We start from the raw sequence: 25,965 nt of genomic DNA on the forward strand, positions 1-25,965 counted from the left end.
AACACCAGCTCTGTCAGGAGGAATGGGCCAACGTTCACCCAACTTATTGTGGGAAGCTTGTGGAAGGCTACCCGAAAACGTTTGACCCAAGTTAAACATTTTAAATCAATGCTACCAAATACTAATTGAGTTTATGTAAACCTCTGACCGACAGGGAATGTGATGAAAGAAATAAAATCTGAAATAAATAATTCTCTCTAGTATTATTCTGACATGTCACATTCTTAAAATAAAGTGGTGACCTTAACTGACCTAAGACATGGAATTTTTACTAGGATAAAATGTCAGGAACTGTGAAAAACTTGTATGTAAACTTCTGACTTCAACTGTATAACTTTCTTTGGTGTCTTTTGAAATTCACTTTGTTTAAACATTTTTAAAAAAGGTTAATGGCTGCTGGAGAGTGGTGGACTGTGCTGTCGGTTGTCTGGTGGATACGGAGAATTAGCCTGTTTTGAAGTGCTAGTCCAGAGAACAGCTAGCATGTGACCTTGACCTGCCTGCATTGTGGTTCATGAATGCTAAGCTAACTGCAGCTAAGAGCCTTCTTCCATGCTAATAGCCTTGGAGGACCATGTTGAAGTCTCTTCTTTGTGTTGTGTATTTCGCTATTAGAAAAAGGGACAGAATAAGAATAGGCCTTGGTTTGTGTGTGAGGCCGTGAGACGAAAGAACTCTTGTGTTGAGCATGGCCCCGGTCCTTAAGCTGTGTAGTGGAAGACATGTTGACTCGCCCTTTAGGGTATAGGGTGTAATTTGGTATGCAGCCTATTTAGAGCCCTATGTTCAACCAGAGGGTAGCCATTTGCGACTCACTTCTAGCCACACGCTGCTTTAGTTTTTGGCCGTTTGTCATTAAACTGCACTTAAGGAAAATCTATAAACGTTTTAGCATTAATAACCATGCGTCATTCACTGCCAGGTAAAACACAATTACATGCTCTCAGATCCTGATCTGAAAGTTATCCCCATCATCATCATCATCATCATCTATCCTCCTCCTCCGGAGCACCTGCATATGTATGTGCATGGCTAATGCATTAGTGTGTATACATTGAGAGGTGGGTAGTGTGTATGGTGAGTTAGTGTGGTTTTGGAATGAACCAGTGTTGTCCGCGCCAACCAGCAACACATTAATCAAACAGTACAATTTGTCTGTCTTCACTGGAACTAATTACTGGATAGATGGGTAGAGTTAGCCTTGCTGGAGGAAGGAGGAAGCAGGCCTGTAGGAAGTTGAAAAGGTCAAAGCTTTTATTTGGTTTGGCCTGTAAATGAGGCCCTTAGCGGCCTGTGTTTGATACTGTTTGGGCGTTCAAACCCTCGCTTTTATGGAACATTAGTGTCTTACGGTGTTGTTTTTTACAACCCCCCTACCTCGCTCCCCCTCTTGCCATTTGAGGCGTAGAGAAGATAATCTCTCCCTCCTTTTACCTCTTCCTCCCCCTCCCTATCTCTCTTCCACTCTCTCTCTCCTTTTTTTAGTCTTCTTCCCATCCTTAATTATCTCCATTCTCTCTCCCCTGTGTAATCCCCCTGTCATAATGATTGATAGATGCTCATTGCTAGTAAATTAACATTTCTCTCATAAATTGCACTTTCAAGTGGCTAGATTAGCAATGCATCCTGAAAAGGTCAGTTCATTTAAAATCATCTCTCCCCCTGCGAAGCCTCTTCCTCTCACTCCTTCAGACAGTACAAACTGTCCAGGGCTGCATCCCAAATGGCACCCTTTATATAGTGCACTACCTTTATATAGGGGATGCAGCCCAGGGCTGTGTTGGACCTGTTGTTTCCTATCCTTAATAAAGCTAGCTACCTCCTGGGAGAGAGCGAGCCCCACCACATCTCCCTACCGTACGTACGGCTGAGACATTTAAAAACTTTTGAACACAGCCCTAGTTTGTCCAGGTTATGACTGAAATATTTGCTCATTACCAGGGTCAGTCATTTCTCTGTGTTGGGGACCCAATTATAGATACTGTACACTGAGCTCAAAAAGTATTTGGACAGCAACAATTTTGTTGTTTTTCTGCTCTGTACTCCAGCACTTTGGATTTGAGATAATACAATGACTGAGGTTAAAGTGCAGACTCGTCTTTAATTAGAGGGTATTTTCATCCAGATCGTGTGAACCGTTTAGAAACTACAACACTTTTTGTGCATAGTTCCCACATTTTAGGGGACCAAAAGTATTTGGACAATTTCACTTTTGTATTAAATTAGTCAAAAATGTAGTATTTGGTCACGCAGCTCCGACGGATGAGCCGACAACTGGAATGAGCCTACAACTGGAGGATTTTCTAGCATCATCCTTGATACCATTGCTTGCTGATTTGCCCTTCAACTTTGCACTGAACCCCTGCAAGCCTCCTCTTCCTTCAGTACAAACTGTGTTGGACAGTTGTTTCCTCTGTTAATACTGCTAGTTACCTCCTGCGAGAGAGACGTCTCTCTACAGTACAGGTGGGACATTTCAAAACTTCTCAAGACTTTTGAACATTGCCAATGTTTGTCCAGGTTATGACTGAAGTCTCCTAAAGCGCTTACTACCTACTAGCATGAATGATATCTATGTGTTAGGGGCCCAATTATGGATGTACAATGACATCAAACAGTGTTCCTTTAATTAAGGGGAAATGTACAGGTAGCTACCAAAATAAAAGAAACACCTGAGTAAATGAGGGGTACAAAGTATATTGAAAGCAGGTGCTTCCACACAGTGGAGTTAATTAAGCAATTAACATCCCATCATGCTTCGTCTCATGTATAAAAGGCCCAGTTGTACATTATTTTGGCTACTCTGGCTAGGAGAAAAGATTTCAGTGATTTTGAAAGAGGAGTCTCAAAGAGGTGTGTGTGTGAGTGTGTGTGCGCGCACGTGTGCGCGTGTGCGTGTTCCATCAACAAAACACAAAATGATGACATTTCTGGTAGAAGAATGGTGTCGCATCCCTCCAATAGAGTTCCAGACCGAATCTTTGCCAAGGTGCATTGGAACTGTTCTGCCGGTTCGTGGTAGCCCAATGCCCGATTAAGACACTTTATGTTGATGTTTCCTTTTTTCGCTACTTGCCTGTAGATGGGGAGTGGACACTCCTGCATCCCAAATGAGCCACTATTCCTGACAAATTGCACTACCTTTGACCATGGCCCGCATATGGCTCTGGTCAAAATTAGTCTACTATATAGGAATAAGGTGCTATTTTGGGACGAAGACAGTGTATCTGTATTTAAAGGGGTCTGTTTACACCCCGGTAACACCCAGGGATCACAGGACATATTATTAAACAGATAATGAGGGTAGAAAAGGAGTGGAGTCATAAATCTTAACTCTTCTGTATTGAGGATCCAACTTTCATTTGAGCGTTCAAGTTTCATTTATTTGCCATTTGTACGTTGAAAATATATCTGAAATGCCATTGAAATGTATCTTAGATGAGATTTCAATAGTGTGATCATATTGTCTCTCAGATGTTTGCCGGGGGCCTTTATTCCTTTATTTCTATACCAACACTAACTGGCTCTACTGTGTGCATCATCGATAGTTTTATTGTATTGAGCATTGAATGTATTTGACTATAGGTCGTTCCACCAATTTGGTGTCGTTTGAGAAGTGTAACTTAGTAAAAAATGTAAAATAATTTCACCTTTAACATAGCGTCATAAAGAGAACATGTTTTCCCATCTCAAGAGGTTAAATAAAAAAAGTGTCTATTTAAGTGCCAAATAAAGTAACAGGGTTGACCGTAACAGGGTTGACAATTTCATTTGAAATCAGCCATAAATCACCTTGTAACAGGGGAATGGAAGCTGTTTGTGTGCAGCATGGAGTGTCAATTGAATGCAAGCTTCACAGGCTTGACGTGTTTTGCTTGACCCGCTCAGTCTCCCACCAGAAAATGGCTAAAAATAGTAGATTTTTTTTAAAGGAATAAATTCACTATATTAAATAGAGTTCAGTTCACATAACAGGGTTGACCATAAAATGAGAGCAGACATAAATGAATCACTAATCACATTAAATAATAATAATCTTCAGAAAGAACTTTGTCAAAGCCACAAAATAACTAGGGCTTTGCAATTATGGCGAAAACTTGGATAAATGTTGGAGTTAAGTGAGTTAAAATCTTCCTAGAAGCCACAGATTGTACATGGAGGGACATGTCAAATGCTGAATTTTTGCACTTTACCAAGTCAAATTTATTGAATTCATATGATCTATATTAAGAGCACCTCATTTAAAATAAAAAGCTTTTTAAAATGCAATACCGGTACACAATTTATACTTAAAATATCAATGGCACTCTTTTCCATATATATTTTTTGTATTTTAATTGTTTTATTGAGAAGGATAGACAGAAATGAGCTAGGAACCAGATCGTTAAAGGGAACAGAGAGTGAAGGCCAGTGAGGCTGGAATTGGAAACCACGCAGCTAGGCGAATGCATAATGTGCTGAGGGTGTGTGTGGCCTTAACCACTCGACCAACCTCAGGGCACAGACTCATTTTCTCTTACACTTAGTGTCTTACACTAGCTACCTACAGTATATCTCAGACTGTCCAATGGGCTTCCGTCTTTCTGTCTGGGATCATTTCCATGTTTTATTTATTAAGGCCTTCTTGGGTATCGAGCCACTCAGTGAAATTGAACTTTTTGTTCGAAGGCACCAACGCCATGCCCACCTCCCTCTTTCCTTCCCTCCCTCCCTCCCTACCGAACAGGCAACATAGCTGCAAAGGAGAAAAGGGAAAGTGGATACCTAGCCAGTTGCGCAACTGAATGCATTTAACCAAAATGCATTTTCAGAGCGATGCGGTGCGGGGGGCTGCATTAATCGACATCTACATCATTGGCGCCCGAGGAGCAGTTGTTGAGGGTTAACTGCCAGTAGTAGAGAGTAGAAAAGTGAGAAAAATAGCCATGCTTAGTCCTCACATTGACGGCTCATTAAAGAGAAAGTGGCCAAAAGGTTAGTATTATGCTTCACTTTATAGATTCTCTGGTGGCTCTGGGCGGCAGGTAGCCTAAACGGTTAAGAACATTGGGTCATGAACTGAAAGTTAATTCAAATCCTGAGCCTGAGACTAGGTGAAAGAAACTGCTGATGTGCCCTTGAGCAAGGCACTTAGCCCTAATTGCTCCTGTAAATCGCTCAGCATAAGAGCATCTGCTAAATGACTAAAATGTAAAATGTATAAATATCTGTCGAAGCAGAATTAAATGTTAACCAAGGCGTGAACTGGAGCTGGAGGTGGAGGGGAGGAGCAAACGAATAGAGCTGAGCCTGCCATGTAGGCGGGCAAGATGGGAGGGGGAGAGGCGTCCCAGCAGCCCCATATACCTTGGCCCTGAAAGGTCAGAGAAGATGAAATATACATGGGGAGACGAGTTGACCATTTATCAACGCATCGCTCATCCTTTTTAGAGCAACCAGTTTGGTTTTCTCAAATCTCTTTCTCTCTCTCAATCAGCTGTTACACACTTTCTTCCGCTCTCTCTTTCGCTCCCTCGTTCTTTTCTTTATCACCACCACATCGTCCGATCCTCTGTCTCTCCTGCAGCTGCATGTTTCCTAAACAATACAGTTTCTTCTTCTCCTGGATACGACAAGAAATAGTCTCTGAATGTTTCACAAATTACACCCTAGTCTCTACATAGTGCACTACTTTTGACCTGTGCCCCATTGGAATTTGGGATGCAGCCTCTCTATCTATTTGGCTGTCAGCGAGCAGGGAGGGACGACAACCTCTCTCCTCAACTGTCACTTAACCCTCAATCTCTGGGTAAGGGCTTGTGTGAATACACAACAAGTACAGTACAGAACAGTATGGAGGATGGATGATCTTGATATAGTGGTTCTGTGTGTGTTTATGTATTTGCCCCTTGATGAGACAGGGAGGTAGGCTGTAGGGAAATCTTATCTCATCAATGAAGGTACATGGGTAGATGCAATGTTAGTGTTGGTTAGATGTGTTGATTCGTTAGTAGGCCTTAAAATGTGTTTGATTCCCATAGGCAATAGGTATGCTGTTCTTTAGTCATTGTGTGTTGTGTTTGTGTGTGTATTCCGCAGCACCCCTTGAGGGAGTCGAGTGTTGCTAGCTACATTCCAAAGTGTCATTGCTGTGGTGCACAACAAGTCTCATTGTTGATAGGGTCCCAAACTTTAAACCATTCTCTCTCTCTCTCCAAAAACACGGAATTTAGAATCGCAAGACCGCAAGTCGCAACCCTGTCCTTGAAAGTAATTACCAGACTGTCGATAAACAAAAGACTCAAGTCAAGCTAAATGGGCTAATGCCTAACACTAAGGTGATCAGTATGCAAAAGCACATCTCCTCAAAGGTGATTTTCAACACAACGTTGGACTGCAGAGAATTCTCAATATGTCTCTTCATGCAATACCTCAACACAACACAGAGACCCTGTTGTCTTTTCTGTCTTCTCCTGCCAGACTGGGAGCAAGGATATGCATATTCTTGGTACAATTTGAAAGGAAACACATTGAAGTTTGTGGAAATGTGAAAGGAATGTAGGAGAGTATAACACAAAAGATCTGGTAAAAGATAATAAAAAGAAAAAACAATTGTTATTTTGTATTTGTTTTGTACCATCTTTGAAATGCACGAGTAAGGCCATAATGTATTATTCCAGTTCATGTGCAATTTATATTTTGCCCACTAGATGGCAGCAGGGTATGTGCAAAGTTTTTGACTGATCCAATGAACCATTGCATTTATGTTCAAAATGTTGTATCAAGACTGCCAAAATGTGCCTAATTTGTCAATTAATAACTTTTCATGTTCAGAATTGTGCACTCTCCTCAAACAATAGAGTGGTATTCTTTCCCTATAATAGCTACTGTAAATTGGACAGTGCAGTTAGATAACAAGAATTTAAGCTTTCTGCCAACATCAGATATGTTCATGTCCTTGAAATGTTCTTGTTACTTACAACCTCATGCTAATTGCTTCAGCCTACGTTAGCTCAAAAGTCCCACGTTAGGGACACCAGTTTTAAGAGTCTCAATCTCTTGTCCCTTTACACTCTTTATGTAACGGCATGATAAACAATGCAAATGACCAAAGAAACATTTATTTCTTTCTTTCTTTCTCTCTCTCTCTCTCTCTCTCTCTCTCTCTCTCTCTCTCTCTCTCTCTCTCTCTCTCTCTCTCTCTCTCTCTCTGTGTGTGTGTTATTCTCATCTATTAAGTCATCTCCAGACTGCAATGCTGACACTGATTTCCATACTTGAACTGCAATAGGTAGTTTTCTTTTCTCTCTGAGGCTCATCAAGTGTTGCTTAGTCCTTCTATGGTCAACCACACTATAGTGTATCCCTCACTGTTTGTTGAAGTGAATATGTTTGCTTATACTAGATGCTGGCCTCCCATTGCTGTAGAGAGACGTTGGGGCATTTGGCTATACGTTTGACATTTTAGTCATTTAGCCGACAGTCTTATCCTGAATGCTTTTATTGTCTGTAGACTACATGACATGGTGTAGTGACCAAAGATTCGACCTGGGGTCAAATACTATTAGTTGTCTTTTAAATAGAGTGTGTTTGATTGAGTTTTAAGTGAAGAGGAAATTAAGCAACTCCTGGAGGACAGTGGAAGTTGATAAAAATGCTATTGATATTTTTAAAACCAACGCATTTCGGCCCGTGGCCTTCATCAGGGTTTTTATTGATTGAACTTGACACATAGACAGTTAGTCAAAAGGATACTGTAAATCTTAGAGCCAGTGCAAAATCTGTGAACGGAATAACCTACAGTACAGAACAAACATGGTCTACACAACTAAACTGTCTGTTGTTCTTTCATGATATCCTAATCGACTTGATCTAAACTTGTGACACAAATGCTTTGACATAGAAGACCTGGCATCCCTCCATGGGTACAGTTTTAAATTGAGACGCAGTGACGCAGTGATCCTTTTCTGTTCTCTTTATTACAGATCTCATTTGGAGATGTTATGTTCTAATTAGCTTATCAGATCCCATTCTCATCACAATGACATCAAATGAAGCCTGTCGAATTACATGTTATTTTGCTAATATTAGGAAGGAAAATAATGAGGTACTAGGGCCATTCAGTGCTGGTAATGTTTGCAGTGTTTCACGAATTATAACTCAAATGACAACATGTAGGAGTATGTGTACATTACAATGTCAACACATGCGAAACACTATACTAATCACTGTCCTCTATCGGTCATAGACTGACCTTGTCTCTCTCTCTTTATTCCTCTCTGTCTTTTATATTTTCCCTGGTCCATCTCTTTTATTATGTCTCATCAGAAGCGATTCATCGAGCGGAAGTACAGACAGGAGCTGAAAGAGATGAAACGAGAGAGGGAGCGCCAGCAGAAGGTGGGAGACGAACCAGAGGAAAGTAGGAAGTAACAGAGCCTTTCTCTGACCCATCGAGATGGACAGAGCACTTCTTTGACCAATTGAGATGGATGATATTGAATAGCGCATGGAAGGAGCGTGAAGTGGAGGGATGAACAATTTACAAACACTGAATTGCAAACAAAAAATGCATTTTCCTCTGACTACTCCCTTCATCTGCATCTGACTGGAGAAGATTTGTCAGGTGTAAACAATATGTTGTAAACAACTTGCTTTCACCTGGTCAGTTCTTTCAGATCAGTGCAATGAAGGAGAGAATGCGAGGAGAGGACAAATTTCTAGACAATTGAGAAAGACCACCAGTCTACAGTCCACCCTTGTTCTGTCTCGTCCCATTTTTATTGTGCTTGGTTGCGTTTGTGGTTGTTTTGAGCTGCTTTCATGTGTAGGTCTTAATCAATTTCATGTTGATTATGTACAGTCCGTTTTTACCTAAATCTACAGCACTGTTGGTCGTCGCTCATGATAATGAACGGCATCAACAGAAATGCTATGTTTTAAATGTCAATTTTTACTGCAAGTGACATTGATACTAATTGATATTAACAAGGGTATTTGAAATATAGATTTTTCATTATAATGACATCTGTCCTCTTGATAGCCATACTCTTCATAATCAGTGTCCAATGACAAATTGCTTAATGGGAAAACTAGTAGTGGCATATCACATGCACGTTATGAGGAGGGGAAAGGGTTAATATGATTTAATTACATTAAATATGTAAAATGCCACCATCTGTCGCGCATCTGCTGCCTCTTCCTCTAACAATGAAAACATTGTTTTTCCCCCCTCTCTCCAAATCCGATAGCCAGATTTTAAAGATCTTAATTATAGATTGTGTGGAATTAATGATTGCTTCAGTTCAGTAGCCACAGGATCCATGCTATTAACCACTTTGTCTTGAATTTCAACGTACGTCATTAGAACTTAAGCTACAGTACCTTCGAGCTCATCTGATGTCATACTAGGCAAAAACTAAGGGAATATGGCTAATGTGCAGACTGATTTTTTATTTCCAAATTGGTAAAAATTTGGCCAGTGTCTAGGGTGTGGTTATGGTAAGTTTGAGTTTTTTGCCAGTCTGGCTGTCAAGTAGTCCCCAACTTTCTCACTTCCTATGTCTGTTAAATTGCCCTCGGTTAGGACAGCAAAGCTTATCTGACTCTGAAACACTGCTGTCTATGCATAGAAACAGTAAGGATGAATGCATGATTTTGAAGAAATTTAATTGCTGGATCATGTAAATATGCAGTAGAAAATCATCTTGTACAAAGCAGATGGGCATCGTGTCATGACCGGGCCTCTTTTAACAACTTCACATACTATAACCACTCATAGTATTAATCCACATAGAAAAAAATGTCTGCATCCCAATTCTCCATCCGTCCCCTGAAGTGTGCACTTGCGTACTTTCTCGCAGTAGTAAGTAAGCCTTATCCGAGCCAAAACGGCACATGGGGCAGGAGCCTAGCCCTTCTTTTTCTGTTGCGTGAGGCAGGTTGGTGTACAATTACAGCCTCTGGACAGGATGCTACCTTCTCGCATGGATTTAACATTCCTATTCTTGTAAATCCATGACGGGTAGTGTGTAAGTGCACCATTTAGGAGAAGGGTGGAGAATTGGGACATAGCAATAGACTGCTCAATAACATAGTCAGCAACATAATATAGAGGCAACCTTAAAGGCTAGCCAACTGTCTACAGTTGAGGAGGACATCAGTACTGTATACTGTAGGCTAGCTCTGGTCCAGGGTGTGAATGGAAGCATCGGTGTTAGCAGGCCGCACTAACACCCTGGACCAGAATTTACTGTAGGCGAGCCATATCTGGCAGCTGACTCTTGTGTCCTTAGCTGAGCATGGTGTTAATGCACAAACATGTATTTATAGTGAAATTATGCTGCTGACACCCTGTATTAAAGAGAGACAATGGATGGTACCAATCCCAGATTGCCCCTTTAAAGAAGGAAAACAATAATGCAGTCTTCTGCTGTCATTTCTCCTTCTGACATAAACTAGATGTCAAACCCTCAGGGCAGAAGAAGAATAACAGTTGTTTTTCAGTGTGAAGGATTTAGGAACCTAAAGAAATGCTGCTTATCAAAGCCACATTTGCCACAGTGGGTGCTCAATGGTCTTTTAAAAACATTTTTTTTTACACAGTTTTCTTCTTATATTATTGAGCATATTATAGCAGTATACATTTTTAACAAGTGTGTTCTTGTCTTAGAGTACTGTCTAAGCTACCACACCATTTTCATCAAACTATACGATTTTTTACATCCATGGGCACTTGGAAAATATTTTTGAAAAATAAAGAATCAAGTCCGATTTGTGTGAATCGTAAATGCTGCAGACAGAGAGAAAAATATAATCGTCATCGTGGCAATTACGTCAGTTGTGTTATTCGTTTGAAATGTCTGATAAATGTAATCTGTCCTCAGGTTGGCCTTTAGTAGAGAGTGGCCACTGCTTGTTTTTAGCTAGGCTAAATCCCAAATGGCAGTCTACTCCCTATATTGCACACTACTTTTGAACAGGGCCCTGGGCAAAATTAGTGGACTATCGGGAATAAAGGGCCTTTTAGGATGCATCGCTGTACTTTTTTTCTCTTGATGTCCCGCTGCCCTCTGAGTGCTCCCTCATACATTCCTCTTATCAGCTAAACGATATCAAAGCTGTTTGTTCATAAATCATAGAGAAATAATGCTTGGGGGCAAAATTGCAATGCTACTGCTGTTTAATTTGTCTTTTGTGGCCTTGGACAATTTGTGGGTGCTTTGCTTCATTTGAATTGCTATATTTTCTTACTACATATATGTCAAACCATTTTATGGCGGCAAACCATTTCATGACCATTTCATACGTAAGTGTCAGACCATTTCATGACCATTTCATACGTAAGTGTCAGACCATTTCATGCTCCTAATATTGTATTGACCTTTACCTCTTATGTCAAGGACAATCCCAAGGCAATGTCAACCCTCTTCCTCACAACTGAAATATCATATTTCCCTTAATAATAGGCAGCGTTTTCCCCCACATCGTCCCAATATGTCAAGCCTGCGAATGCCCTTTTTGTCAGTGTGCACTTCACAAATATATCGTCAACCATCAATCAATGACTTAAATTTGAAAGAAAAGGAAACTGTTTTAAAATACAGAAGAGCATACAGAGTAAGACACTAAGTAAGGAATTCATGTTTAATGGGAACTGCATGTTTCGTTTATACTAAGCAACACACTGCTACTGTAACCCTCTATGCTTTCATGTCTATAGACAGTCTTCCAATAGGAATACATAATAATAGTAACTACTTTATTTGTATAGTGTGTTTTAACACAAGTTAAAAGTGCCTCACTTCATAAAACAATCAAATAAAATGTATTGACAGAGACAGGAAGGAAAATGACAAATGATAGCAAAATGAAATGACCTTTTAATGTATGATTTCAATGTATCTTTATAAAAGTGTGTCTTCAGCAGGGATTTTAAAAGAGGCACTGAATCGGCAGGCCTGGTATCCTCTGGCGGACCATTCCAAAGTCCAGGGGCCCTAATGGCAAATACCTGCTCTTCTTTCGTTTTCAACCGAGACTTTGGAATGGTCAGCGGTGCCCCTGCCAGAGGATCTCAGGCTGCATCTTGGCTCGTAGGGAGATGAAAGATCTGCGATATGGAATGGGGGCTAAACCAAGTCTAACCTTACATGTGATTTAATACAATTTAGAAATATACTCCAAAAGTGACTGGTAGCCTTTGTAGAGAAGCTAAAATAGGTGTGATGTGGTAACATGTCCTGGTGCTTGTTTTAAAGAAGAGCTGCAGCACTTTGAACTAACTGTAGACAAATAGAGTGATTTCTGACTGAGACATGCACACAAAAGAGTAACAGTAATCTAGGCATGAGGAATAAAAAGCGCGTATAACTTTCTCCAGATCAGTGACTGAAATAAGACTTTGACTTTAGCTATATTTCTTAGGTGATACAAGCAGGACTGGACTACCGTTTTTACATGCTCGAGGTCAAGGTCAAAGAGGACAAGGTTACTGGCCGTAGGCTTTACATTGGTGGACTAATGACCAAGGTTATTTACAATCTGGATGGGGGGCCAAATAAAACATCCTCTGATTTTTGTATCATTGAGCTGGAGAAAATGTTCAGTCATCCGACATTTTATGTCAGCAAGACACTTGTGAAGGGTAGCTATGCTAGCTTGGTCACTGGGTCTGATTTGTTAAATAAAGCTATGTCATCCGCCTAGCAGTGACACTGAATTGTTATTATTGTGGATGATGTCACCAAGGGGACTGGTGAAAAAAGGATGTGGCCCAGATTTGACCCCTGAGGGACACGATAGTGAACAGCTGCTGGGGACATTACTGAACCACCCATGCTCACGGGAAACGTCTGCCACATAAATATGACCTGAATCAGTCGAGGTCAACGCCAGAGTTTCTCACCTACTTCTTCAGCCAGGTCAACAAGGATGTTATGACAGGTATTACAGTAACACTTTTTAAAGAGGGTACCTTAAAAGTGAAGCATTATTGACATTAGTTCTTCAGATACATGGTCCAGGTGTTTCAGGTACCCCCACGCAGAATATAGTTTATGATCAAAATGAATGGCATCCTTGATTTTTTTTAATTTTACCTTCATTTGATAAATATGAGTGTCACGTTCTGACCTTCATTTCCTTTGTTTTATCATTATTTAGTATGGTCAGGGCGTGAGTTGGGGTGGGCAGTCTGTTTGTTTTTCTATGATTTGGGTATTTCTATGTTTCGGCCTAGTATGGTTCTCAATCAGAGGCAGGTGTCATTAGTTGTCTCTGATTGAGAATCATACATAGGTAGCCTGGGTTTCACTGTGCGTTTGTGGGTGATTGTTCCTGTCTCTGTGTTTGCACCAGATAGGGCTGTTTTAGTTTTTCACGTTTCTTGTTTTGTTAGTTTGTTTATGTGTAGTTGCTTTATTAAAGAACCATGAATAGTAACCACGCTGCGTATTGGTCCGCCTCTCCATCAACTCAAGAAAACCGTTACAATGAGTAAAAAATACTGAGCTATATTGTACGATAAATTCATTTGACAATTATATTATTTTAAACGAATACAATTGCTCATAGAACTATTTTTTATAACAATAATTAAAAACAAATCTGTATGTAAAGATTCGGTACCGAGGAATGGTCTAAGATCCCTCCCAATGTGTGCTACAATCTCATAAAACATTTTAGCAAAAGGCTAAGTGCTGTTATCCTCACAAGTGGCGGGTACCAGAGTACTGAGCAATAATTTTGACCACTATTTTTGGGAAAAAAACAATGTATTACTTGTTAAACAAAATCTCTTTCTCTGAGCAATTGTATTAGTATAATAATAAAAATTAGCATATATTAGCATACAGCTCAGTCTTTTTTCTCATCTTCATCAAGGGTGCTAATAATTTCGGTCATGACTGTATGTGTTTGTCACAAATGGCACCCTATTCCCTAGATAGTGCACTACTGTTGAGCAGAGACTTATGTACCTTAGTACAAATGTAATGCACTATGAAATAGTATGCCATTTGTGAGACAGAATATATGCAAAACTATAAGAAGATGTGGATCAGGTATTGACAGGCCGAAAGGTGTGTTTTCTGACGTCCAACCCATAGAAATACAATGAGTAGAGCGGTTGTCCCCATTCAAGTCAATTATGCTATAGTGGGTGACTGGCGGACAGTTTGAGTGTACGCATAGAGATACAACAGTCAGCCTCTCAGCAAGGCTTGTGTGATCTCAAAAGAGCATTGTGACGTACAGAGTCATTGCTATAAGAGGGTGGATGGGAAGCTAGAAGCCTGAAAACAAAACATAACTGTACAATGTATTGTATCGATTTACAGATACGCACACACAAGCTACGATAGAACTCACAAAATGCAGCTTTTTTTTTGTCCCAGAAACACTGAAAAATGAATAGGCGTTGTCTGTCTATCAAGTCCACCACAAAACCGCTTGCTGTTACTCCCTCCTTTGCAGGAAGCTTATGAAAAAGAAAAGAGTAGAAGTTTGTTTGTATATAGAGATACTGTGTATGTGGGCCTGGTGTACAGAGTAAAGTACAACAACTCTTTTCCTCAGGAGTCCCCTGCTGCCTAGCAGAGAAAGAGAAAGACCACTAAATACTGACAGGATAGCTTATCTTCTTCCTCCTCGTCCTCCAGAGAGGTCAAACATCAACGGTGATCAACGACGATAAAAAAAACACTGCCTCGTGTCGGTTTGTGTCCTCTTTTGTTTTGTTCTATTGTTTGCCACTTTCACAAAGTACCAGGAGTTAACTTCACTTCAGCTAGTGTGCGAGTGTTTGTTTGTTTGTTTGTTGTATGTTTTCCTTTAGCTCCCCTCTTACGAGCTCCTTCTCTCTCATTAGGAATCCCTGCAGCTGTCACTGTCCTCTCCCCCGTACAAGTCAGCCAGTTTCTTAAACCTGGGTCCCCACTCGCTCAGGTAGTTATAGTCCTGGTCTCCCTCTATGGTCATGGAGCCCAGGGAGCTAAGGGACTCAGCAACCGAGCCGCTCCCTTCGTAGGCGTAGGTGGCCAGGGAGTCGTAGGGCGGTGCGGTGGGGTCCTGGTCATTTTCCTGAAGCCTTTGGTTTATGAAGTTCCTGACGTCCGCGTTGTCCCTGTGGGCTGGGGGAAGGATCACAGTCCGACGGATGGGAGGGTGCAGGGTCTCGGGCTTAATGTCCCTGCGCTGTTTGCTCTCCTCTGTGGCCTCTGGGTTGCGCAGCGTGCCAATATCAAAGGCCTGGGTGTCCTCCTCTCCGCCCCCTTCATCGTTGTAGCTGACAACGTTGTCTCTCACATCCTCTTTGGAGATGATCAGAGGCTCCTTCTTCCTCTGCTGCCTCCTCAGGGCAGCGAACAGCACCACAATCACTATAGGCAACAAAAAGAGAGGGAAAGAGAGAGAAGAACTTGAGTATGAGATGGGAGAGGAGAGGCGAGGAAAGGAGAGGTGAGCAAAGGAGAGGAGTGTGCTTCGATTGATCATGATCACTTCAGAAACAAGACAAAAAAAGTCTGAGCAACTTTTTAGATTTTTCCTTCCTGGATTCCTCCTATTTTCTGAAGGATAGCTTTTGTCTGTTGGGAACCATTGATGGTGTGGATATATGATACGCTCACTAATGTACTTTGGTGGGCTGAGAAAGGCTTGCGCTGCCACATAGAATGTGTGATGTGAAACTTATCATTTATGTGTGTTGATGTGATTGACGCTTTAAATATGCTCTATGTAAGCCACATGCCAAATAACATTTTCTGTGTAATTTATAAAGATTAATGGAAAATAACACTTTTTTTTAAATTGAACTGATTTGCAAAGTACTCACTGAGCAGTATGAGGACACAGAAGATGATGGCCACGAGGGCTCCAGTGCTGAGGCCTGCGGTGAGGACCAGAGCTTCCTGGTTACACAGCTGCATGTTCCCCTCGCGGTCGCAGGTGCAAACGTGCACCGTCAGGGTGTTGGTGCTGCTCTGCATGGGGAAGTCGCTGTCCGAGATCACCACGGGAACCAGATAGTTACTCCTCTGTAGCCGGCTGTAGCTGTTTCGTCTGGTTAGGATACCTGCCGTGTTGTCTGTTGGAGAGAAAAGTGTTCGAGTTAGCTACTATACAAGTTAGGTGGAGGAACGTTTCACAGTTTTTTTAAGAGGCTTGTTTTCTTTCAATTTACCTTGTCTCAAATGTACGGCCTTAAATATTATATTAGAGCGTGCTTAAATATATATGACTGGGTGTGATTTACAAATTGTGATCATGGCAGCTGTGGAATACATACAGCATGTTATGAATACACCAAATAAAAGACACTGACAATTAAATGTGTGTCAACTGCTGTTCTACAGGAGGAAGGGCACAGACCTTTATTGTCTCTGACGGTGAAGTTGGCTTTCACAGAAGCGTCGTGCGCTAGACTAAAGAAGAACCTGTGTCCACCAATAGGCTCGTCAATGTCCGCAGCACTTACTGTTTGAATCCTCTGAAAAAGGCATGACAAATATGATCAAGATAACATACTTTATCTCGAGGAACAAGATGAATGTGTTAACTGACGAAGGTTATAAACTGATAAAGGTTAGATCAGTTGGGGACCTTAGGTGGCAAAGAAGACCTGCTGTAGGGGTTTAAAATAATAGTACATTGTTTTCCATTACCTGGTTAGCCTTGGCGTTTTCACAGACAAATGTCTCGTAGTAAGTGGCGAACGTAGGAGCGTTGTCATTAACGTCCAGTACTCTAACATAGACTGGTACACGACTCATCAGCCGTGGGTTGTCTGTGTAACAAAGGGACATGACATTTAAGAACAACACCAAGTAAAAGACAATAAATGCCTTTGATACAATTATGATACTGTTCTGTGTCTCAGCAAGCACTTTGGTGTAAGTCCCTCAAATTTAAATCTAGACTTTGAAGTCAGTTCCACTGCTTTTTTTGATTCTTACCCTCTAATCAGAGACTGATTTAGACTGGCGACGGCAAGTGGGTGCAATAAATTATCAGGTCGAATAGAAAACCAGCAGGACCGCATAGTGTAATATCTGAATACCCCTGCTCACAGTGGAAAATACTGTAGAATAGGGGTATTCAAATATTACACTACGACAGTGGCTCGCACCCAGTAGGGGGAGATGAACAAACGTACAGCAGGCACTGCCCTATGAGGTCTGGAGTAATTCTGGTATGTTGTTGTACCTGATCTGGTGTCCCAGGTCTGAATCAGTCCATGATTACAGAGGAAGAATTAAGATTTTTTTTATGTGGAACTGGATTCAAGGTCCATATTGGATTTGGGGGCTATAGAAGTAGATCTGCTTTGTCTTGTTGATACAATGATGCAAACTCAACTACTCATACTACTCTACATGTAACTAGAAAGTACTGTACTAATTCACCACACACACACATGCACACACACACACACACACAGATACACACGTACATCAATGATCAACAAGGCCAAGGCTTTCGACTCTGTCAATCACTGCATTCTTATCGGCAGACTCAACAGCTTTGGCTTCTCAAATGACTGCCTCGCCTGGTTCACCAATTACGTCTCAGATAGAATTCAGGGCCTTTTTGTCTGGAACTCTGGCAGTCTCAATGGGGGTGCCACAGGGTTAAATTCTCGGGCCGACTCTTTTCTCTGTGTATATCGATGATGTCCCTCTTACTGCTGTTGATTCTCTTATCCACCTCTACACAGACGACATCATTCTGTATACATCTGGCCCTTCTTTGGACACTGTGCTAACAAACCTCCAAATGAGCTTCAACGCCATACAACACTCCTTCCTTGGCCTCCAACTGCTTTTAAATGCTAGTAAACTGTAAGTGCATGCTCTTCAACCGTTTGCTGCCCGCAACCGCCCGCCGGACTAGCATCACTACTCTGGACGGTTCTGACCTAGAATATGTGGTAACTACAAATACCTAGGTGTCTGGTTAGACTGTAAACTCTCCTAGCAGACTCATTTTAAGCATCTCCATTCCAAAATTAAATCTAGAATCGGCTTCCTATTTTACAACAAAGCCTCCTTCACTCATGCCGCCAAACATACCCTCGTAAAACTTATTATCCTACCAATTCTTGACTTTGGCGATGTCATTTACAAAATAGCCCCCAACACTTGACTCAGCAAACTGGATGTAGTCTTTCATAGTGCCATCCATTTTATCACCAAAGCCTCATATCACCACTAGGCGACAGGGTAGCCTAGTGGTTAGAGCGTTGGACTAGTAACCGGAAGGTTGCGAGTTCAAATCCCCGAGCTGACAAGGTACAAATCTGTTGTTCTGCCCCTGAACAGGCAGTTAACCCACTGTTTCCAGGCCGTCATTGAAAATAAGAATGTGTTCTTAACTGACTTGTCTGGTTAAATAAAGGTAAAAAAAAAATATATATATATAAATATATACTACCCACCACTGTGACCTGTATGCTCTCGTTGGCTGGCCCTCACTACATATTCGTCGCCAAACCCACTGGCTCCAGGTCAACTATAAGTCTTTGCTAGGTAAAGCCCCGCCTTATCTCAGCTCACTGGTCACCATAGCAACACCCACCCGTAGCATGCGCTCCAGCAGGTATAACACACTGGTCATCCCCAAAGCCAACACTTCCTTTGGCTGCCTTTTCTTCCAGTTCCCTGCTGCCAATGACTGGAACGAATTGCAAAAATCTCTGAAGCTGGAGTCTTATAGTCTTATTCATCAGCTGTCAGAGCAGCTTACCGATCACTGTGCCTGTACACAGCCAATCTGTAAATAGCACACCCGACTACCCCATCCCCATATTATTACTTACCCTCTTGCTCTCTCGCACCCCAGTATCTCTACTTGCACATCATCATCTGCACATCTATCACTCCCGTATTAATGCTAAATTGTAATTATTTTCGCCTCTCTGGCCTATTTATTGCCTACCTCCCTACTCTTCTACATTTGCAAACACTGTACCTAGATTTTTTTCATTTTTCTTTTCTTTTGTGTTATTGACTGTACGCTGGTTTATGTGTAACTCTGTGTTCTCAACTGGCCTACCTGGTTAAATAAAGGTGAAAATAAAGGTGAAATATTTTTAGATTTTATTTAAACATGGTACTTACTGAACTCAGTGGCAATAACAGAGACATTGTGCCAGGCGATGTCCTCTCTGTCCAGAGTCCTCAGCATGAACACTGAGCCGTTACCTGGGTGCACGTTGAGCACCCTGTCCATGTCTGTACGGCGGTCAATAGAGTACCTGCACATAGCAAATAAGTATAAGCTTCCTTACTTTGTTTTCACATAAACCCAATGCACTGTTGGCAGTGAGGCAGTGTATAAGCTTCTTCACATTCGCAGGAATATTATGCATCCTGCCTTTGTCTGTGCGCTGTTCTACCGAGTACCTGTATCTGCACATAGCAAACGAGTATAAATGTCCTTGCATTCTTTTTAGAGAAATCCAGTGCCGCATTATCACAACAATACATCCTACTGCTACAAATATCATCCAATTTGAAAGCAATTTGGATGACTGACAGTTGTGGATTGGTCGTTCGTCTAAAAATAGAATGATTTCAAAAATATTTATCTGTGCTATCATGGACAAAACACAAAGGCATACACGCACATGCATACATACACACGCATACACACACATGCATATACACACACACACACACGCATACACACACACACACACACACACACCATTTATGTGCACCCACTCATACACACACACACAGACACACACAGGAAATCCAGTCGTGTTGTGTTTCTCCACTTCCTAAGAATGACTGTTATACATCAGTTTGATTAATGGAGGATCAGACGTCAGCTGTGTCCCAAATTCACCCTATTTCCTATATAGTGCACTACTTTTGACCAGGGCCCATAGGGTGCCATTTAGTTGCAGATGTTGGCAGGGAGAAGAGGGAAGGGGAGGGGAGCGAAGGAGGGAAGCATACCCCCGGGGGAGAGCATGAACAAGGGCGATCAGTCGCTCAGGTATCGTGTACCATCGCACCCCCTACCCCAATCTTCCCTCTATTCCATATCCACACTCTTCCACTCTCCCCTTTCACAGCCACTATTTTTACTCCTTTTTTCTGAACAACCAACATTGTTAGCATCTATCTATCTAAATGCGCCCTACACTCTCACAGACAAACACACACATACAGACACACTATTTGCCCTTCTCGTTTCTGACAGATAGTCTAAGCTTGTTAAATCTGTTGCTGTTGGGGTGCTAATTGCCTTTCTAATATTCTCAATAATTCAGTCGGCTGAACTCCTCCGCTGATTAATAACAACAGATAAGTGTGTATGTGTGTGTGTGCATGTGTCTGTCCTCTCCCCTCCCCAATGTGTGTGTTTGTGTGTGTGCGTAGTACCTGACGGGACTGCGGCTGCTGTCTGGATCTGTGGCGCTGACTGATCCGATGATTGTGCCTACTGCCACGTCTTCTTTGACCTCCATGACATAGCCGACCCGGTCGAACACGGGCGGCTCGTCCACATCCTCCACGATCAGTTTGACCGTCGCCCCGTCCGTGGTCGCCGCATAGCGCAGGAACCGAGGGTCAGGGTTGGAGTTCTCCACCTGGATCCTTAGAGTGTAGGACCGCTTCCTCTCAAAGTCCAGAGACTGAGGAGACAGAGGGAGAGTGGAGAAGAGAGGGTTAACAACTCACACGCACTGAATCGCCAGATGACACATTTCTATTCCACTTTCTTTCCTTTTCACACAGACAAATCCTGTGACATGCAACACCCTCCTTGTCTAAGCAACCCACACACACGCACGCACGCACCCAAAGACACACACAGACACACCAAACAACGCGCACTCTATCAACAATTGAATTGATTCAGTGTGACTCAACCTCTCTGTCCCTCGTCAGTTGACACATTTTTAATTCACTTCCCCTCTCACACAGACAAATCCTGTGACTTGCAACACAATCCTCGTCGAAGACACACAATATCAACAATTGAATTAATTCAGTGTAACTCAACGACTCCCTCTTTTTCTGTGTCTGGCTGCTTTCTGGTGTCTGGGGTGGCAGGGAGCCTAGTGGCTAGAGCGTTGAACCAGTAACCTGACTGTTGCTAGTGTAGTAGAAGAACGTGAGAAGGTGATATACTCGCGACTGGTGACTTGCTGAAACCAGCCTGGTGAGTTGATTCAATATGGCATTGTCCGGAGTGATAGCAGTATATTTGCATCTCACAGGAGCGAGTCACACCTTTGCTGTAGCAATCTCCAGGACGCGAAGTTCTCGTGGAAATGCTAGGGTCACTGTCACCAGGAGAGGTGTGAAGACTGATGAAATTTGAATCGACTAAATGAATGTTACTGTGTGAATTAAATGGTTGCGGTTGGTTTCTTTCAAGAGCTTATAAAGAGCTGCACATTTCGACATGTCTTATTGCATTGTGTGTTCTCTGGTTGCTGTATTTTTAAAGTGACTGAATTGAAATTGTATGTTGGGTTGACTGGTTACCAGGCACATTCCTATTGTCTGGTCATAACATTCAAATTGAGCTGGTTAGATTTGAATCTGGGTGTGTTTTCCTGTTTCCGTTTTCACTCACAAAGTGCTACGTCATTTTAATTCAAGCTCCTGTGTGTATCAAACACACAGTTTGTCTCTTAGAGGTGATTCTGAACTGAAGATGTAACCACGTTAAGTCTTAGCCTATTGGGGATAGTAATTGACTCTGTGTTACTTTGTAATGTATGTGTTTCATGTGCACTCTAATTGTTTGAGTGTCAATTATTTCGTAATACATTCTATTAGTTGAATTGAGCAAATGCATTCCTCGTTTTACAGAGTAATTATTCGATTGACAATGTGCCTATAATTTAATAGGGCTATTGATAGTTGTTAATTACACAATACACATAGCATATACAGTACGCTTGGTCTCTAACTGTGCATCTCTGAGCTGAGGATAACTCAATAATTTGATGCTAGGACATTAATTGCCAGATATTAGCTCCTTGTTCCTCAGCCTCTTAATAATTGCATAACAGTAAACCTAGACATGTGTATCTTATAGTATTCTGAGTGGTGACTCAAGGCTCGCAACCTTGGCTATACGCACTGGATGCGGGTATGGAACTATAGCATTCACATAATAATGGAGTCAGATTGATAAATGTATTTTATTATTATTCAACATACATAATGGAGACCCCTCATCCTCAGTCGATGGGGATTTCCACCAACAGACATAAAGGTTGGATCACTTCCACCTAACTAAATGGTGACTCATACAGCTATTGGCGATATCTATATTACATTATGCGAGTTCAAATCCCCAAGCCGACAAGGTGAAAGATCTGTTGATGTGCCCTTGAGCAAGGCACTTAACCCTAATTGCACCAAGTCTAGGTCCAAGAGGCTTCTAAACGGCTTCTACCCCCAAGCCATAAGACTCCTGAACATCTAATCCTGAACACCCCCCCCCCCCACTCCCTCTTTTACACCGCTGCTACTCTCTGTTGTTATCATCTATGCATAGTCACTTTAATAACTCTACCTACATGTACATATTACTTCAACTAACTGGTGCCCCCGCTCATTGACTCTGTACTGGTACCTCCCCCTGTGTATCGTCTCGCTATCGTTATTTTACTGCTTCTCTTTAATTACTTGTTACTTTTATTTCTTATTCTTACTCATATTTTTTATTTATTTTTTAACTGCATTGATGGATAGGGGCTCGTAAGTAAGCATTTCACTGTAAGGTCTACACCTGTTGTATTCGGCACATGTGACTAATAGAATTTGATTTGATTTGATAACGGCAGCCCCTGGCAGTGACCCCACTCGCCGAGGGTGTAACGGGAGAGTTGGGATATGCAAAAATATGTTTCCAATTCACACATGCGCGTGTGAAAATAGGACAAATATGAGCGCCACCCAATTAGCATTATATTCTGTCTTGAGTAAATTTACTCAGGTACGTGGTGTAAAAAAGGTTTAAAGCTCTCTCCTCTTCTTGTGTGCGAACCCCAATAATCTCTCCTTTCTCCTGAAGTGTGCACTTGTTTGCGTCTTAGCGACTTTGGGTCCATTATATAAATAACATGTAGTATTATTAATATTATTATTATTATTATTATTATTATTATTATTCCCTTCATGGCTTTGAAAGGAAATGACTGGTCTATGCTATGGAAACACTAGCCATGGGATGAAACCTCTGGCTCTGTTCTTCATCTTTAAGAGTGTCATCACACCAACCGCTCTCTGGAAAGAACACATCTGACGTGTGCCTTTAGCTGTGAGGGAGCTACTGCCAAATCAAATGCAGTCATTTAACCAGAGAGGTAGGTGTGTGTGTGTGTGTGCGCACTTTCATCAGTGCAGGTTTTTCAATGCCAATGAGCGTTCAACTGGCCACTGTCTGCCTGTACCGAACTTGATATCAAACAAATACCGACATTTGATATGACCCTTCATACTCAATAAATCATTGATTTATTTTTTGTCCTTGCTTGGCTTTTCCTCAAGACATGGGTTTAATGATGTCAACATGAGCATGTGTTGTTTGGTGACAGTGCTAGTGGTACAGGAGAAATGGCATGCCCTTTTACCTAGATGAGCCATTTAATTAAAGTAGGCTCGGCTGTAGACCAGACCCTGTACACACGCACATGCACACGCCCGCACATACACACAGAGCGAGAGAGAGCGAGCCGAGATCCCTCCAATATCATTACAACGGTAGCATCAGCAGAAGGCAATTACATCTCCCTCCACTCAATGACGACCTGGTGGAAGTGGCGTGATCGATTTAAAGCCACACTAGAGGATAAGAGGGCGTTTGATGAAGCAACAATCTGATTCTGTTTAATACATCAAAACATACTATAGCTCAGAGCACCCAGAGGACTACTGGCTGGTTCTGGTGAAATAAATACCCAGCATCAATCTGATCTGCACTCAGAAACCGTGACTAAGAATGCATCCTATGTGAATGCATGTGAATGCACGTGAATGCATGTGAATGTACAATCTGACATGACTGGATAGCAATGTGGCAAAATCCACCCTTTCAAAAAGCAAGGTGAAGCTGTTACCATATCACTTAAATCTACCAGATACATTTAGGGCCCTAGGGAGTACTGGTTAGGGGTTGATTTGGAATGCAAACATTTTGATCAAGTGTGGACAGTCGTACATTCTCGCGCAGTGTTTCCCAAACTCTCTCCAAGGGGTGCACGTCTTGGTTTTTGCCCGAACACTACACAGCTGAATCAAGTTATCAAAGCTTGAGGATTTGTTGATTATTTGAATCAGTTGTGTAGTGCTATGGTAAATACTAAAACGTGCAACCCTTGGGGCCCTGAGGTTTGAGTTTGGGAAACCTTGATCTAGTGTTTATAGGGGTTACGGTTCCATTTCGAATCCAGCCATACTGAACTTTCTGAGTGTGATAACACTTAGGGAGTAGTGTCAAATGCCCCATTAACGAGGGACTAGGAGTGATTTTGAATCCAGCCATACTGAAGGAGTGACCTAGGGATTAGGAGCGAAGGAATAGGGACGAAGGACAAAGGGTAGTGGTAAATTTGGAATCCAGCCATACACTGACCTTCCTGAGGGTGATGACACCATCCTGTGTGCTCCTATTGGTTGAGATGTCGAACATGGACGGGCCGTCGCTGCTGGTGATTCGGTAGTTCATTTCAGCGTTCCTGCCGATGTCAGCGTCCGTAGCACGCAGCACGGCCACTGTCGAGCCCGGTTCTGTCGACTCGGGAGCTTTGAACTCATACAGACCTGGAGGAAAGAAATGCGCACGTTCGCTTTTTCCATCTGTAGCACCTGGATCAACCCCTAAACTAAACTATACTTTTAAATACTGTACATCTTCAAAGCCAAGATCAATCAATCTTGCATCATTTATTTATTCAACTCTGAATACATTGGCCCATGCATAGCTAGTTATTTTCACCAGATGATTTCCTGGTTTGAGTCAGATAAATTGATGCGTCCCTGTCTGCCAGCTTGAGCACCCCACTGTATCTCATATGCTTCAATAAATAGCTGGTCTGGTCTGCAGACCTGATATACACATGGGCTGCATATACAAACACCACTGACACCCTCATAAAACATGCTGACATCATTCTGGACAACGCCTGAGTCGGCAGGTCCCACACACACATCTTGCATGCAGGCACGCAAGTGTACACACACACACATACGCACACGCGCACACACAAAGGCATGGGCACACACACAGACTCAGACATTTTTGTTTTACTATCATTGTAGGGAACAAACAATTAATTCCCATTCAAAATCCTATTTTCCTTAACCCCTAACCTTAACCCCTAACCATAACTATCCTTGTGAGGAATTATGGTCTCCACACGGATAGTAAAACCACACACACACATATCACACTCCCTTCTTGTTCTGTCCATTGAGGTTAGGTGCAGGGACAGTGTTTGTCTCCCTGTTGTAGAGGGTGATAAATGGAGTCAGGGTTTCTACGTTTGTGTGAGTTTTGTCACGTGAAGAGCTGTTTGGCTTGTGCGCGTTGATTCTAACCGAGTGTAACACACCCACGCCCACACACACACACGCAAACACACAGAGATAAACACAGAGACACAGAAGCACACACACACACACACACACACACACTGCTGTTACTGTGGGGAAACAAAATGACACCAGTAATCTGTCAATCTGACGCAGCTGCCTTTGCAATTCACCAGATGCACCAGAAGGGGAGAGAGCAAGAGAAAGAGAGGGACAGGAGACAATGTGTGAGAGGAGATGGAAGGAAAGTGGGAGAGGAGTGTATGAGAAAAAGATGAATGGCAAAAAAGAAACACTGAAAGCGAGGACGAGGAAGGAGAAGAAACACGAGAAACAAAGGACAGTAGCGGAGCCACACACGGTGACATTGAGAGTGTTAGAGAGAGCAAGAGAAAGAGATTGAGAATGACAGAGAGAA

General features: G+C 42.1%; 1 protein-coding gene and 1 pseudogene across 1 annotated transcript in view; one reads left to right on the plus strand and one right to left on the minus strand.

The window, feature by feature from the left end:
• The window catches only part of LOC135516976 (ribonuclease 3-like), a 148,595-nt pseudogene extending 140,183 nt beyond the window's left edge, over positions 1 to 8,412 (plus strand).
• Positions 8,413 to 9,631: 1,219 nt separating this feature from the next.
• The window catches only part of LOC135517527 (cadherin-6-like), an 80,057-nt gene continuing 63,723 nt past the window's right edge, over positions 9,632 to 25,965 (minus strand). The window contains exons 6-12 of the mRNA XM_064941917.1: positions 24,589 to 24,776; positions 20,373 to 20,626; positions 19,098 to 19,234; positions 16,644 to 16,765; positions 16,351 to 16,468; positions 15,815 to 16,066; positions 9,632 to 15,359 (exon numbers count right to left, since the gene is read on the minus strand). Coding sequence (XP_064797989.1) covers positions 14,845 to 15,359; positions 15,815 to 16,066; positions 16,351 to 16,468; positions 16,644 to 16,765; positions 19,098 to 19,234; positions 20,373 to 20,626; positions 24,589 to 24,776 — 1,586 coding nt within the window. The 3' untranslated portion in view covers positions 9,632 to 14,844. The remainder of the gene's footprint in view (positions 15,360 to 15,814; positions 16,067 to 16,350; positions 16,469 to 16,643; positions 16,766 to 19,097; positions 19,235 to 20,372; positions 20,627 to 24,588; positions 24,777 to 25,965) is intronic.

The sequence above is a fragment of the Oncorhynchus masou genome, chromosome 28 (genome assembly GCF_036934945.1).
Source record: "Oncorhynchus masou masou isolate Uvic2021 chromosome 28, UVic_Omas_1.1, whole genome shotgun sequence".
NCBI classification, from domain to species: Eukaryota; Metazoa; Chordata; class Actinopteri; order Salmoniformes; family Salmonidae; genus Oncorhynchus; species Oncorhynchus masou.